Source organism: Zootoca vivipara, chromosome 6, assembly GCF_963506605.1.
Source record: "Zootoca vivipara chromosome 6, rZooViv1.1, whole genome shotgun sequence".
In the NCBI taxonomy this organism is placed as follows: Eukaryota; Metazoa; Chordata; class Lepidosauria; order Squamata; family Lacertidae; genus Zootoca; species Zootoca vivipara.
Window position 1 is genome coordinate 41,840,194 of NC_083281.1, and position 14,929 is coordinate 41,855,122.

Sequence of the window (14,929 nt, forward strand, 5' to 3'; positions counted from 1 at the left end):
TCGTTCTATCTATGCGGTGAGAAGAATAACAATCCGCTCTTTCCTCTATGGTTCTCCCCTCATGCGCACGCGCGCTCCTTCTCTAGAAGGTCGGAAATATACAGTTCCCTAGAGGGACGTCACAAGCGCCTGGGCCACTTAGGAGGGCGGGGACCACAGAGCTAGGAAGAGAGAGCGACGCCCCGCCTTCTGCCAAAGAGATTGTCAATGGCCGACTTCCGTTTTGTACCGGAAGACAAGGCTGCGCGTCTCTCTAGACTCTTGCTCGACTGTGGTCGAGTCTGTCGCCATGGTGTCGCCGGGTGAGCAAGTTATTTCCGGTGTCACAGAAATAAGGGCCGGGTGGGGGGACGGTGACCTGGGAACGAGGCCCTCTTAACCGGAGGGAGGGGAGGCATTCTTTCTGAGTAACGCGCACGACTCTGCGCTGGCCTTTGTTCGATTTATTTGCAGGCCGCCGTTCTGCCCGCCAGCAGTAGCCTGCATGGCCAATCGGGAAGGTCACAGGCTCGCCCTACCTGCTTTGAAACTTCCGTCATCAAAGGGTTATTATTTACAAAGACTGGGAGAAAAGTTTTGAGGTGGGGAGGGGGAAGTATGTGCGATTTGTTACCAGAAAACGAGGGGCCCACACTAGAATAGAATAGAAATACTTTATTGTCACTGTACCACTTGTTCTCAATGCTACCAACATGAGTCTGACCAAACTGCGGGAGGCAGTGGAAGACAAGAGTGCCTGGCGTGCTCTGGTCCATAGGGTCACGAAGAGTCGGAAACGACTAAACAACAACAACAACCACTTATTTACAGTGAGATTAAAGGAGCCCCCCCCAATCTCTCAGTCCTTGTTACACTCTGTGTGCTGTCATAGTACCACCAACCCCGAACGTCAGCTGCAATGTTGCTGTCTTCCATTCAGCAGCCTCACAGCCCATGGGTAGAAACTGTCATTTAACCTGTTAGTGCGGCTTATGCTTCTGTATCTCCTGCCCGAGGGCACTAAGTTCAGCATCATTTTCTCTCCCCTCCCTTGCTCTCAAGTGGAGATGGGGAACCTGCAGCCCTCCAGACTTCCAATTCCCATCAGTGCCAGCCAGTATGGTTGATGGTCACTCTGGAGTGATGGGAACTAGTTCAGGGACATCTGGAGGACCACAGGTTCACCATCTTTGATGTAGGGCTTCCCATTGCGTCATATATTGATGCTGCTGCAGTTTATGCTATTGGTAGTCTTACGGGTGTGGGGGCTCTGGTACCATGCCAAATGGTGTTGGTGCTGGGGAACTGTTGGACGCTGGACCTTGAATCATTTCCTAACACATGCACTGAAAAATTCTTCAAAACAATTCTTAGACTGCAGGGATTAGAGCACTGTGTTGTTACAGGTGAAGTTGCTGCTTTGGTCTTGGTGGCAGTTCTTTGGGGAGGAACCAATCCATTTTTGAAAAGAGGAACTGAGGGTCTGGAGCGAGTGAAGAGAGAGAGCAGAACTCTACAGCTGCTGGCAGAAATTAAATTCCTTTGCCTCAATTACAAGGTATTTCAATCTCTTAAGTGGTGTGATTCCTGGGGGTCCAGGTGCTTACCCAGGGTTCGTGTTTCCTTTTGGAAATGAGGCACAGCGGAGACTCTGGTGTCTATGTTGTATGGTCTCTTTACACGTATATGCAACCTAAGCCTATGATGGAGGGTTCACAGCATCGACAGCCCAAGAGGGCTTCTTCCATAGCTACAGCCTTGGACTCAAGCAGCTTGGATTCAAGCAGAAATTAAATGTACTTATGTATTCAAGATATTTGTATGTTGCTTTTCATAAAATTGTATCCTAAGGCAATTCAAGGTACAATTTAAAACACAATAAAACAATAAGCTACAGTAAATGGATGTATAGTATGTGTATATATGGCGGTTCAAAAGATTAATAAACATTGCAATCATAAAACAGCAGGGTAGACAAATTTACTAGCAACACAATATTTAAAACATCAGATCTTTAAATGCCTGAGAGTAAAAATGTTTTAACCTGGTACAGAAGACAGGAGTGCCTGGCGTTCTCTGGTCCATGAGGTCACGAAGAGTCAGACACAACTAAACGACTAAACAACAACCTTGTACATAAGATAGTAAAGAAGACATGAAGCAAGGGAGGGTGTTTCACAGCTGAGGCACCACAGATGAAAAAGCTCACGGTTGTTGCCCCTGTCAAGTCTCTGATGTGGGGGAACACTGCAGAGAACTACTGGGTGGGATGCTACTTGCTTTTGGAGGTGACATGAGAGTAGGTGGTTCTTAGGATGCCTAGATCCTAAGTGTAAAGCACTTTAAAGGCTGAAACTAGCACCTTGTATTGGGCTGATAAGGAACTGGTAGCCAGTGAAGAACTTTCAGAATTGATATACTTTGTTCCCAGTGACCCATTTCAGTTAAAATTGTGTTTGCCATATTTTGAATCACTTGCAGCTATTAACAAAAACAGCTCCAATTACAACACATTACAGTAGACCAGTGTTCTTCAATCTTGGTTCCCCAGAAGTTGGACTACAACTCCCATCATCCCTCACCATTTGTGAAGTTGGCTGGGGAATTGTAGGTCAGCAACAGCTGGGGAACCATATATGAAGAACACTGCAGTAGCCTGAAATGGGGGTATTAGCAGCTAAGGTCTTCAGGATCTCATTGCAGCTCATTGTCATTTCAAATCCAATAATCCTGGAGGTCTGACCATGCTGTTGTTTTTCATTTTTGCAGTACGTGGTGCCATTTGTGCTCAACCAGTGTGGCTCTTTTGTCTACTATCTTACTTTAGCATCTACAGGTTGGTCCTTAATTACTGCTTCTAGAGGATGTGAGTGATATTTGGGGAAGTGATGCAGACACTTCAAGTCTTGATTACTGTTTTGTAGCCGTTTCAAATAGAACATACTGCAAGTGGGTGGATGTGCCATTTTTTAACGCTCCCCTGTGTAAAAACGCTAACAAACCTGCAGTGAGCTCAAACTCAACAAGAAGTGAGCTTGCTTAGAACCTGCCCAATTTTTTGTTTGTTTACTGACAGGATGCTTTTCACAAGGAGAGCATTCAAAAACAACACCCCCACCTACAGCCTGAAGTGGTATCATTCACTCTGTCACCTGCACATTCTACCACTTCATTCTGCTGCATGTGTAGACAGAGCCAGTCACTGTGGCTTTTCTGTGTTTATTGTGGCTTTTTGCAGCATCCACATGACATTTCTGGCACAAACACCAGCCCATATTTTTCCTGCATAAACCTGGATTTACATTTTTAATAGAAAAACTGATAAGTTTTAAAACCCTAAAACCTGCTGCTATATTAAGCCCCTGTCTTTGCAATGTCCTTCACTTACTCAAGGGGCTGCACTATCAATAGGTCAGTCTGGAAGTATCTTCCCTGCAGACACTTTCCTGCTTGAGGATGGATTGTTTCCATCACAGAGCCATTTCATATTTGTTTAATTAGATCAGATGCTTCAATGGTAACCCTTTCCCTCTTCCATTTCAGACCTGACCTTGGCTGTACCTCTTTGTAACTCTCTGGCTCTGATGTTCACATTAGCAATGGGGAAGGTTCTTGGAGAAGACATTGGTGGTGCAAGTAGGTCTCTCTTTTCCTGAGCAGATTCTAACCCTGTCAGCTCCAGCTGTGCCCTTCTTCATAGAGAGCTAACAGGATTTGCATATATAAGAAAACCATATGCACCTCTCTTCCATGAGCAAGTTTCATTGAAGTGGATAGCAACAGTGAGCACTTTCAGAGCTTTTGCTTATTTTTCTGATTTTTTTTTCCTTTAGGGGCTGCACTGGGAATGCTACTGACAGCTTTGGGAGTTGCACTCTGCATAGCTGGGTCTGTACATGAGACATCATGAGAACCGTCTTGGAAGGAGGGCAGAATTTGTGGAAGGCAACAGTTCTCCATGCTAATGCTGGCTCTACTCGTAGGACACACACACAGCATCTTTGGAGGCACCCAGTGGACTCCGCACAAGCTTAGAGCTCTCAAGGCCTGAAGGGAAAGCATTGTCTTCCTTAACCTCTAGCCCCACTGGTTGGCAGTGGGCCCTGGGTGGAGTGACTTGGCAATGGGATGCTCCTGCCAGCCTGTCCACAGCAGAACCCCTGAGAGTTCTGGGGGTGCCTTCACATTAGTGGTACAATAAGGAGCACTTTCAACTTGGGCAGAGTTTGTTCAAAGTGCTCAAGAGAGCAATTTTCTGCAAAGGTGAACTAAAAGTGCAGGCATTCCTGCTAGTGCACATGCAGAGCTGTGAGGCAGGACAGTGGAAGAAGACATTGGAAGTGCTGAACTGTAAAGCCCCAAACAGCATCATCTGAAGGACTGCTTAGGCTTATGTGAAGTTGCCTAAGCACTGAAATTGGCTTTGGTAGCCCTGTTCTCTGGCCCATAATTAGTTAAGATCAGAAGGGCATGCAGAAAGGTTGGAGGACAATATGTTGGGAAAGTCTGGTCTAGGCTAATGCCTAGATTTTTTCTGTGGATTTACTCTTTGATGCTTATTTTAATTGTTTCTTAATCACAGTATAAGCCACCATAGAAAGTTGTTACCTGGATGGGTGATGTGTAAATGATGGTAAACAAATAAAAAACAATTCTGCATTTGAGTACCAGTATGTGCAGAGTGGCTTTTCCCTGCCACTGTGCAACTACAGCTCCCCACCCACCCAAACCACTGGAAAGGGCAGGCTGGGCAGGGCATCTTGAGCTCCAGCACTAAAGAAAAAATAAATGAAATAAACCCCTGATAACTCTGGGCAAAGCATAAATCTTGTGTTGGCTACATTTGCAAAGTTTCAGGTGTGGACAGCTTTACCCTCTTCTTCAGAAACTCCCCAGTGTTTTCAATGAACTCCAGAAAGAGTAATTAGTTGACCACATGTGGGACTTGCAACAGAGTGTTGCAGTGGTTGTTGGTGGTTTTTTTTAATTAAAAAAAAAATTAAAGATTTTCTTGGTTTACATAAGTACAGTGGTACCTTGAGTTACAAATGCCTCAGGTTACAAAACGCAGGTTACAAACTCCGCTAACCTGGAAGAGTTACCTTGAGTTGAGAACTTTGCGCCGGCAGCACAACAGCAGCAAGAGGCCCCATTAGCGAAAACACGCCTCTAGTTAAGAACAGTTTCAGGTTAAGAACGGACCTCCAGAATGAATTAAGTTCGTAACTAGAGGTACCACTGTAGGTGCATTGCTTCTTTTTTCTGGTTGTAAAGTCTTTTCTACAGATTGGTTACGTTTGATATGAGACATCAGTGTTGTATACAGTATACAGTCAGGGAAGAAGCGGGGGGGCAGGGAGAGAGGAGGGGTGGTGGTGAGTTCAGCAGCACCCCTCCCCACAAATCAGTATTCTGTGGCCACTGAACATGTCTAGTCTTCATTTTTCTATTTTAATTTTTTTATAGAAACATTAGCACTCCCCACCCTCTAAGCCTTCAGAAACACACCCCATGTGTGTAGATTCTCCTTGTATATATACTGCTAATGTAGCAAAGTACAGCAGAACAAGAAAGCAAAGATTCAAGAAGATAACTGTGCTGAAGACACATGTTTCCATTTCACCTTTATTCCACAGAGTGTGGTGGTTTGCATGTTACAACATCTCTGCCTCAGTATCACTCAAGGAATAAATAGTTTGTGTAAAATGCAATCATAGCGTGCAATTTCTCTCATGTGACTACTGTGTAATTTTTCCATATAGGGAGGTTTCACAAAAAATGGCTCCTTGTGTGAAAATGTGGCAATAAAATATTGTATGCAAAGTTAAGTAGCACAAAAATGAAGGTAAAATCAGTCCTCACTAGCAAGCGCTCATCATTCTTGTGTCAAAGGAGTTGGTCAAAAATGCTGGATGAGAACTAGGGATTCAATGACTGAAAGAAAGTTGCATTCTTGAAGGAATATTAACAAGGCCCAGGAGGGGGGGAAATCCCTGTACTTTAAAACCTACTTTTATATATACTACGGTATACAGTGGGAAACTGTAGAGAGAATGCCTGGCTCACCTCTTCTAGCTGTCTCACTGAGAAGGAAAGAGACCTAGGGGCATTATCAAATTGAAAGCAAAAATGGTTATGGTCTGAACAAGAATGGAGAAAAATGATTATGTTAAGACAGGACTTGCCAGTCTGACTCACACTGGAACAATGTCTTCTGACCCCCATAAAGCCCCTCAGCCCCCTTCCACAATGTACCCTGCTCTAAGACACACACCCACAACAGGGAAAGCTGTGACATGAAAAATCAGAAGAGAATTTTCACTGTTGCTTTCACAAGCATGAAAGCTGGGACCATGCAGAGTAGCCAGCTCCAGGAAGCCACAAGCCCTTCCCTGCAGTCATGGTGGGAGCTGCTCCCCCAATGTTTTCTTCCCCCTGACAGCTGGTAAGAGCAGCTACATCGGTTTCTGTGTGACTGGGAACATAAGCTGGATACCTCCAAGTCGGCAGTCACTCTGGGCTCCCCAACTTCTGTTTCAGGATCAAATACTATGAAGAAGGGAGGTAGGGAAAAGAGAGAGAAAAGGGAGAAATAAGGAAATGAGTTGTGGATGAAATTTTGTCCTTTGTACAGCACCTAGTGCACTGTTGGTTCTGAAGAGTATTAAACACTAATAGGCACCAGCACACAATGTACCCCATTTAGACTCCAATGGATGCTGCCTCTGACAATTTTAGCTATTTGTGGCTGAGCACCCACCCACTGAATTTAAAAGAACCAAAAGCTGAAGAATCATCCCAGACCCACCAACTCTTTTCTCAAGGGTGGGAGGGTGCTGTAGGCATCATATTACAAAGGTGTGAACAAGAAGTCACAGCTCCACACCACAGCACTGGCTCTCCTAGCCTCTCCTCCCCATGCACAGAGGAGTTCCTTGAGGACCAGCTCTTACGTTCTTACGGCTGGCAATCGCTTGTTGCAGCCACAGGAGCTCCATGGCCAGGTGCTTTCGGTAGCGCTGGAGGTCAGGCACAGCTTGGGGCATCTCTGGTACTTTTTGGAAATGAAGCTCTGCATAACAAAAGGTCAAGAAACCACTCTTAGTCTGGCCCCCATGCCTTTCCCTTCCCGTTGGCTCCTGTTCCCTGCCCCCCCACTACTAGGTAAGTTTATTGGGGCAGGAACCTGCCTTTTCAGCATAAGCAAAAAATACCATGTTGGGCGATGATGCTGAAGAACAGAGAAAAACAGTAACTGTACTGCAAAGCAAAGGAAGACAGTGGGTGGGAGCTTGGAGTCTCAAATTGTTCCACATGCCTTACCATGGCTCAACTTTGGAGACTCCATGTTGAGGATCATGCTGCTCCATTCGGACGACATGCTGTTGTGCTGCTTGCCTTCCTCACTCTCTCCTGGCAGGCTGCAGGCATTCCCAGGGGACCTGCTCACAAGACACTCCTCCTCAACCTCAGTTTCTGCCACCACCTCAGGTGGAAGGCTGCTTGGAAGCTGCATCTTGCAATCAGGGTCCTTTTTGGAGAGTAGCTCTTCTTGACAACAAAGCGCTGCCTCCTTTTCATGCAACTTGTTCTTGCTGGCTCCTGGCTCTTGGACACTTAATTCCCTGGCTTTTATTGGTTTCTGGACAGACTATATTTAAGACAGAGGAAGAAAAGCACCATTTTCAGTACAAGGCTGCAACCTCACATTTACTGAAGCCAGTTCTCATTTCCCTCTTCTCTTTCGTTCTGGTGCAATTAAAAGCCAGTGAAAGCACTGCCAGCTTCTACCAAGAGCAGAAAGAACCAGCAACCGTACCTTTGGAAGAAACGCTGGCACTGGCATAGAATGCCTGTTCCACTTCAGCCAGTCCAGATCCCCTTCAATCTCCTTGACGATGCTCTCATATTCCCCCTTTAAGCTTTGAAATCTCTTCCTGACCAGGTAACCCCTGACATGAGCCTAGGAAGAAAATGAATAATAAAAAATAACAATCACAAATTAGGAAGGAATTAGAAGCCATGAGCCCAAGCCTGGATATAACACAGGCCTTCTAGGGTTGCCATGACTCCCCCCCACTTCCTGGTCTTGTACCTTTAAAAAGCAGCCCAACAAGCAGGAATTATATAGTGACACTTTTTCTATCTCCATCTTTGCCAGGCTGCTGTGGAGGACTCAGGAGAAAGCCCAGTTAGGAAGCTGGCAGTCCTAGTATACTCTGCTCCTGACCCCAATCCCAAGAGAAGAGATGCTGGAGGCAGGAAAGGAAAGAAAGAGGAGCAAAAGGCATATGTATGTGTGTGTATTTATATATTACATGCTACCACCACCACTTTTGAGAACTTTTCCCTATGGGCATTCTTTAACAGAAGCCACCATTTCCATTTAAAAACAGCAGCAGCACAAAATGCTTTAAGCAGAGCAGTTTATTTGCTGCAAGGAAATCACTGAGGAAAGGGGTGGGATGGGTGAAATGTGTATTTACGCAAAGCAGGCCATGTTGGGAAGGGAGAGTAATGGCTCAGCGGTAGAGCATCTCCTTTGCATGCAGAAGCTCCCAGTTTTACATGCATGCAGAAGTTCCTCTCGCCTGCTTTGCACCCACATCAAGCCTTCCGCCCTCCCAGGGCTGCTGCTCCTTTTCAGGGTCCCCAGGGGGATGAAGCCAAACCATGAGGACTAGCACCCCTAGGTCTGCCTTGAGTGACAGGTCCACCATGCCAACCGATGCCACCCACTATCCTGGTTCCGGCACCTGAAGCGTCACCACCACCCTCCTCCTCCTCCTCAGCGTTAGCTCCTGCTGCTCTTCCTCGCTCTCCGTCATCTTCGGCTTTGGCTGCCCAGGCAACCGCGCTTCCCGATGACGTCTCCGACGCGCCACAAGCGAGACCATTTCTTATTCTTGCAGTTCCCATGAGCAGTCGCGAGGTGGCGCTGCCCAGGCGCGCTCTTTGTTCTTTAGGCTGCCCACGTTGCAAAGGGAATGTGTTTCCCATTCCTTAGAGCTGGGCTTTTGCCGGTATGCTGCTTACTCTTACCTGGCCTCCCCAACACTGGCCAAATCTTCTGGGTCCTGTAACAGACTGCTGTTCTCCAGGTGCACCAAAGATGGCTTGTCCCCACCCCCGCGGAAACCCGCTCTTTAGCGCTGAATCAGAGCAAGCGTCACTTGGGGTCCCCCCCCACCCCCCAGGATTGCTCCCTTTGCTCCAATTCAGCGCTAAAGAGCAGGTTTTCTTCCGGGAAGCAACGGGGCAAGTGGGAAATCGCTTGGACTTACGCTTTCTAGCCATGGAACAAGTGTGAACAAGCCCTGAGGATGGTACCGTAAACACCCCGCAGCCAGTATTAGGCCTGCTACTTCTCTCTTGCTCACTTGACTTTTCATTTTTTCAAAGCATTCATGCAATTAAAAAGCAAGGTTATCTATTAACTCTAGAATACTTTATAAGCTTCATGTCTTTACTTTTAAAGCTCTTCATGATCAGTCTTCCTATCACTTGGCCTTGGTGTCCCCGCTATAGGCCTAGTTGCTCTGTTCATTCTTCTGATTCTGTGCTTATTCATACCATGGTTTCTTGCACTTTATGATTGTCCTTTTTCTCTCCCAGATGCTTGGAATTCTATTCTGGAACACTCGCAGGCTGCCCCTCACACTGTATGATTAAATCTCTGTTACATAAGAACATAAGATGAGCCTGCTGGATCTTTATGCCCCATCTAGTCCAGCATCCTGTTCTCAGTGACCAACCAAATGCCTGGGGAAAACCAGCAAACAGGATTCAAGCACTGTGGCTTCCAGAACCTGGTATTCAGAAGTATTGCTACCTCCGGCTGTAGAGCATAGCCATCATGGCTTGTAGCCATATTCAGGGAGGAGTTTTTTTTGCAGAAGATTCATCACCCAGATCCAAACCTCTATACATACTCCCCCGCCCCCAGCGCGCACACACACAAAAGGGAAAACCAACCAATTGCATAGAAAAATATTTTTATTTTAAATTAAAACGTTAAAAAGTTATGCATAAAGAGTTTTGAGTATTTTCATCTACTGTATTAGGCACTGTCCATGAGCGAGTCAGATTTCTTCAGACATGCTTCTCTGCCTGCCCTGGGGCAGTTGAAAGAGACTGGGCAGTTTACCTAGTGCTCCCCACTGGGACATATTAAGAAGAGGAGGACCTAGGGCTAGGCAGAGGGTGATGTAGTCCAAGGCAGTAGGAAGGCACTAGGGTTGGAGAAAGTTGGTGCAGCCTATGGCAAGCTATATGACTGCTTCTGAAGGGAGACTGAAAACGTTTGCCCACATTGCAAAGAAACCAACTGCTCCCAAAACAGTTTAGCTCCATCCAATGAAAGCAGTCGCTTGATTTGTAAGAACTCTTGGGTGGCTGAAGCATCTTAGCCCATTGGCGGGAGAAGCTATGGCAGCCAAGCCAAATTTCATGTGCCACAAGCCTGCTCGGTTAGCCATGGCCTGGCTTCAGAGGGTAAAAAATGACCTGAACCCATAGTTGGTGTTTGTGGGCCAATATGGAGGGGGATACAGGAGGTGGGGGGGGGCAGGAAAGAAAGGTGTGTTGATCACCTTTGGTTTCACTTGACAAACACCCACTGCAGCATTGTCATAGCAACTGCTGCTGGACCATCCCAGTGACCGAGGTGTCCTTAGCCACAGAGCAGCTGCCTGAAGCAGGCAGGAGGAAAGTGCAAATGGGTGGCGGCAGGCACTGCTAGTCACACATCAATACAGTTCTCTGGATGTGGCTGAGATGGGAAGGCCACAGGCTGCAAAGCTGAGTGGTATCCTTCCCCACCACCAAAAAAGGCACAGATTCAGCCAAGAGGTCAATAGTGATAAGCCGAGAGAGAGAAGTTGCAGCAGTGCAACTCATTCAGTCCTTGGTAGAGATTGCGGAGGGAGTGTTGGGAGTATTTGAGGATGGGATGGCAGGGCCTGCCAGCTCTATGGCTCCACTTCCAGGTGTGTGGCGCTTACTGTCCAGTGACCCAGGTACAGGCACCGTCTGCTTCAGCCATTCAATTTCTGCCTGCAAAGGAAGGAGCAAATGAACGTGAGCCATGCACAGCTCCCAAAATTCAATCACAGGAACAACAAGACATTGTGCAGCCTGTGGAAGCGGAGCGAAATGGCTGCTCTTCCCTGAGTCACGTATGGTCAAGTTTATTTCAACACCCAAGGCAGAAAATCCCACAATTATCTCTTCCTGGATGTAACCCCCCACCACCACCAATAAATTAAACAGTAGTTTTCAGCTTTTCATGACCTCCAAAATCTCCAGCCTGAGGCAACTGCCCCATTGTAACTGGCAAGGCCGGCCCCGCTTGGCTTTGGCTATGTGCAGTGGTGCCTTGCTAGAGGAATTTAATTCGTTCAACAGGTCTTTTCTTATAACGAAAAATTCGTCTAGCGAATCCCATAGGAATGCATTGGATTTCTTTTGAATTTTTTTGCCCATAGGAACGCCTTAATTGAATTTCAATGCATTCCTATGGGAAACCGCGATTCGCTAGACGAATTTTTCGTAAAACAAATTGTCTAGCAAGGCAACCTCCGCTAGAAAAAAACTTTCGTTAAGCGGAAATTTTGTTAAGCAGGGCATTCGTTAAGCGAGGCACCACTGTATTGCAAGAGTAATTCTCCCTCCAAAGCCATTTCCTACCTGTAAGGCGGCCCGCTTGGTCTGCTCATGTCCCATCACCACCTTCAGATCCTCCATGTCTTTCCTGCAAGAGGAAGGGGAGACATGAATTTTGGAGGGGGGAAGAAAACAGAGGACCAACCCTCCTCCACCCCATTGTTGTGGGAGAATCCTCAAGAAATGCAGAAACACACACTAACAAGTTACCTACAGCCAGCCTTCCCCAGCCTGGTGTTGTGAACTACAGCTCCCACCAGCCCTACCCGATGCTAAGGCTGATGGGAGTACAGTTGTGCAGGCTGGGCCTGATAGGAGTTGAGTTCAAGACAGCTGAAAAGCACCAGGAAGGCTTATTGCAGGAAGGCCCTGAACAGATGGACAATGACACCACCAAGCTGAACGCATGACTTATGACATTGCTTTGTGCTTCTCCACTGTTGTGGGCTGGGCAGGAGAGCTTTTCCAGAGCTTCTGGGATCTCTGCCTGGAAGAGAAGAGGAACCTGCCCACTGCTGGCCCACCTCACCGATGTTGTGCACGCATCAGGTCCATCACGGTCCTCAGAGACCGGAGCTCTGCCTTGAGATCATCCAGAGATGCTGGCTGCTCCTCTGTTTGTGACGCCTCACAGGTTAGAGCTAAAGGCTCTTCTCTGGTGTAACTGGACTGCTCCTTCAACTGCCGGGGGAGAGACAGATACAGGACAGAGAGGGTTGGAAGGGGCTGATGCTTCAATTCCTCCATGGGCCAAGGCTCCCAACCCCCATAGTAAAACAAAGGCAGGCAATGGAGGGCTGAAGCCCACCAATCAGAGAATCTTAGAATTGTAGAATTGGAAGGGACCCCAAGGGCCATCCAATCCAATCTCAGCTAAAGAATCCCCAACAGATGGCCATCCGGCCTCTGTTTATAAACCTCCAAGGAAGGAGAGTCCACCACCTTCTGAGGGAGTCTGTTCCACCGCTGAACAGCTCTTACTCTAAAAAAGTTCTTTCTAATGTTTTGTCATAATTTTCTTTCTTATAATTTGAATCCATTGATTCGGGTCCTCCCCTCTGGAGCAGCAGAAAACAAGCTTGCTCCATTTGACAGCCCTTTAGATACTTGAAGATGGCAATCATATCACCTTTCAGTCTTCTCTTTTCTGGGCTAAGATCCTGAAAATGGTACCCAGAAAGGAGGGGGAAACCATGGACCACACGACTGTTCAAACCAGTTTGAGCCTATTGTGTTGCTACCTCACACAACTCACCAGTTCAGGGCCTTTAGCTTTCTCTGTGGAGCTCGAGGGCTGGGTTGATCCCATCTCATCCTGCAACAGCCAATAAGAGAGAGAGATTTGGTGCCAACCGTCATCAAGACTAGCCATGTTTTAATATGCATGTTTTTAAATGCATATTTAAATATGCATGTTTTAATTTATATTTCACAAAATTTATACACCACTCAATTGTGAAAAACCTCAAAGTGGTTTATAAGCAGAATAAAACAATATAATTATCAGTTAAAACAATTAGAAACAACTATGTAAAACATTTTAAAAAACAGCAATAAACTAAAAACAGATTGCAACACACACCAACATCCTGCACATCTGGATAGGGCTTCCTAAACAAAAAATGTTTTTAGCAGTTGCCAATAAGAGTGCAGCGAAGGGACCTGTCTGATATATATCAATAGGCAGGGGGTTCTAAAGTGTAGGTGCAGCCACACTAAAATTTTATTACAAATGCAGAGCAGGCATTACATGGCATCTGTGACAGCACCAGTTCTGCAGATCGAAACGGGCGCATATGGGGAAAGGCAATCTCACAGGTAAACGTGTCCCAAGCTGTTCAGGGCATTATATACCAAAAACAACACCTTGAACATGGCCCGGTAGCAAATCAGTGACCAGTGCAGATCTCTGAGCACAGGTGCTGTATGCCGATGAGGCCTCACTCCTGTCAGCAATCATGCTGCAGCATTCTGCACTAACTGCAGCTTCCGGATCGAGCACGAGGGAAGCTGCACATAGAGCACATGCTTTGCTTCCTCTACTCTGCAGCCGCTGTTTAAAAAGGCACAAGATCCCATCCCTTTAACAGCTCTCTTCCTCCTTCCTTGAGAACAGTTGGCTGGGGGTGGGCAGGGGGTGGCAACAACTCACCAGTGAGCTGGTCATCAGCTGGCTAGGTGGCCTCTTCCCTGGCACTTTAGGGCGGCTGGCTGTTGGGTGGCTCAGTTTGGCACTGGGAACAAGGACGGCATCAAAAGTGTTGGTCTCTGTAATGGAGAAAGTGGCACCATTGGGGAGCAAGCACAGCAACCGCAGAATCTCAGCCAGGGAGTGCAATACTGGCCAGAGGGAGATCCGTCATTCCCAAAGCAAGCCCAGGAAGAGACTGGGGTTTGCAATGCCCTGCCAGACCCCAAGCTGCTTCTGCATGACTCCATGACTCCCCATGACTCCAGGCAGCTTCCAGACCATTTTGTGGGAATGGTTTAATCATATACCAGCAAACTGAGGTTGTGCAATTAAGCTGGATTTGGGCTCTTTTGCAACACTCTCCTCCCTGCGCACTCACTGCTCTGCCCATCACATGGATTTTTTGTTGGGGGGGGAATAGTAAGAAAAATGATGGGAAAACACCCTAAGAAGTGTGGGATACGGGCATCATGGGGCGATGTCATATCACCACTGCATGAACCGATCAGAACGGATGCTCAGTTCACAGTGAGGTTGTGCATCCTCAGTGAAAAAATTCATTAAGATAAAGGCTCAATACAGAAGTCATCAGCAGAAGCTGCTGCAAAAGGGGAGGACACTGGGCAGTGGGAGAAGGAATTAAAGGGCTGGCACCTACCTGCTGTTTTCTCCTTGCATTTTCCTTTTCCCACAGGGGTTGCTGTGCTGGGAACTGGAATGCCTAAGGATCTGGATCATCATGATGTGCAGAGAGAGACAGACATAGAGAGAAATCATGGGAGGAGTGTTTCCAGCTACCCACAACCTTGGCCTTTGGAAACCCCAGAAGAACCTGCTGCTGCAGAAGGACTGTGAGCCGCATTATGGGAGTGGTGTTTCTAGGACCAAGGTGAAACTTTAAAAGTTCTGTGGATATTTTTGCTATTAGATACTGGATAATGTTTATGTAGTCTTGTTATATTTATAGTGATGAAATGCTGTTATTTGCTACTGTGCTGTTTTGCTATGTTATTATGAAATTGGTTGTCGGCTGTTTAATTTTGTAATGCATTCCTATTTTCTTTGTTGCAAGTCCCTTTGAGCATGACTTTTGTG

The 14,929-nt window shown here is 46.8% G+C and overlaps 3 protein-coding genes across 7 annotated transcripts in view; 1 reads left to right on the plus strand and 2 right to left on the minus strand.

Moving 5' to 3' along the window:
- The first annotated feature begins 211 nt into the window (after positions 1 to 211).
- TMEM234 (transmembrane protein 234) lies at positions 212 to 5,674 on the plus strand. Of its 3 annotated transcripts, none has more exons than XM_035117663.2 (5): positions 212 to 302; positions 1,386 to 1,537; positions 2,749 to 2,815; positions 3,523 to 3,615; positions 3,813 to 5,674. In XM_035117663.2, exons 1-5 carry the CDS (start codon positions 290 to 292, stop codon positions 3,887 to 3,889), a joined length of 402 nt encoding a protein of 133 aa, XP_034973554.2. In that variant the 5' UTR covers positions 212 to 289; the 3' UTR covers positions 3,890 to 5,674. The 3 variants fall into 3 exon arrangements, with proteins under 3 accessions (XP_034973554.2, XP_034973552.2, XP_034973551.2); XM_035117661.2 differs by lacking the exon at positions 212 to 302 and adding an exon at positions 309 to 545; XM_035117660.2 differs by lacking the exon at positions 212 to 302 and having other exon boundaries at positions 309 to 1,537.
- On the minus strand, positions 5,584 to 8,829 carry IQCC (IQ motif containing C). Of its 2 annotated transcripts, XM_035117659.2 has the most exons (6): positions 8,736 to 8,824; positions 8,075 to 8,231; positions 7,799 to 7,942; positions 7,303 to 7,630; positions 6,933 to 7,051; positions 5,584 to 6,528 (listed from the first exon to the last, which is right to left on the minus strand). In XM_035117659.2, the coding sequence occupies exons 2-6, from the start codon at positions 8,129 to 8,131 to the stop codon at positions 6,490 to 6,492; spliced, it is 687 nt and encodes a 228-aa protein (XP_034973550.1). In that variant the 5' UTR covers positions 8,132 to 8,231; positions 8,736 to 8,824; the 3' UTR covers positions 5,584 to 6,489. The 2 variants fall into 2 exon arrangements, with proteins under 2 accessions (XP_034973550.1, XP_034973549.1); XM_035117658.2 differs by lacking the exon at positions 8,075 to 8,231 and having other exon boundaries at positions 5,586 to 6,528; positions 8,736 to 8,829.
- A 989-nt stretch (positions 8,830 to 9,818) lies between these two features.
- The window catches only part of LOC118087354 (CD2-associated protein), a 29,365-nt gene continuing 24,254 nt past the window's right edge, over positions 9,819 to 14,929 (minus strand). Inside the window, exons 12-17 of one of the 2 annotated variants that reach the window (XM_035119920.2) lie at positions 14,493 to 14,563; positions 13,796 to 13,911; positions 12,899 to 12,958; positions 12,173 to 12,324; positions 11,668 to 11,731; positions 9,819 to 11,034 (exon numbers count right to left, since the gene is read on the minus strand). In XM_035119920.2, coding sequence (XP_034975811.1) covers positions 10,879 to 11,034; positions 11,668 to 11,731; positions 12,173 to 12,324; positions 12,899 to 12,958; positions 13,796 to 13,911; positions 14,493 to 14,563 — 619 coding nt within the window. In that variant the 3' untranslated portion in view covers positions 9,819 to 10,878. The remainder of the gene's footprint in view (positions 11,035 to 11,667; positions 11,732 to 12,172; positions 12,325 to 12,898; positions 12,959 to 13,795; positions 13,912 to 14,492; positions 14,564 to 14,929) is intronic. The other variant, XM_035119919.2, reaches the window with a different exon arrangement.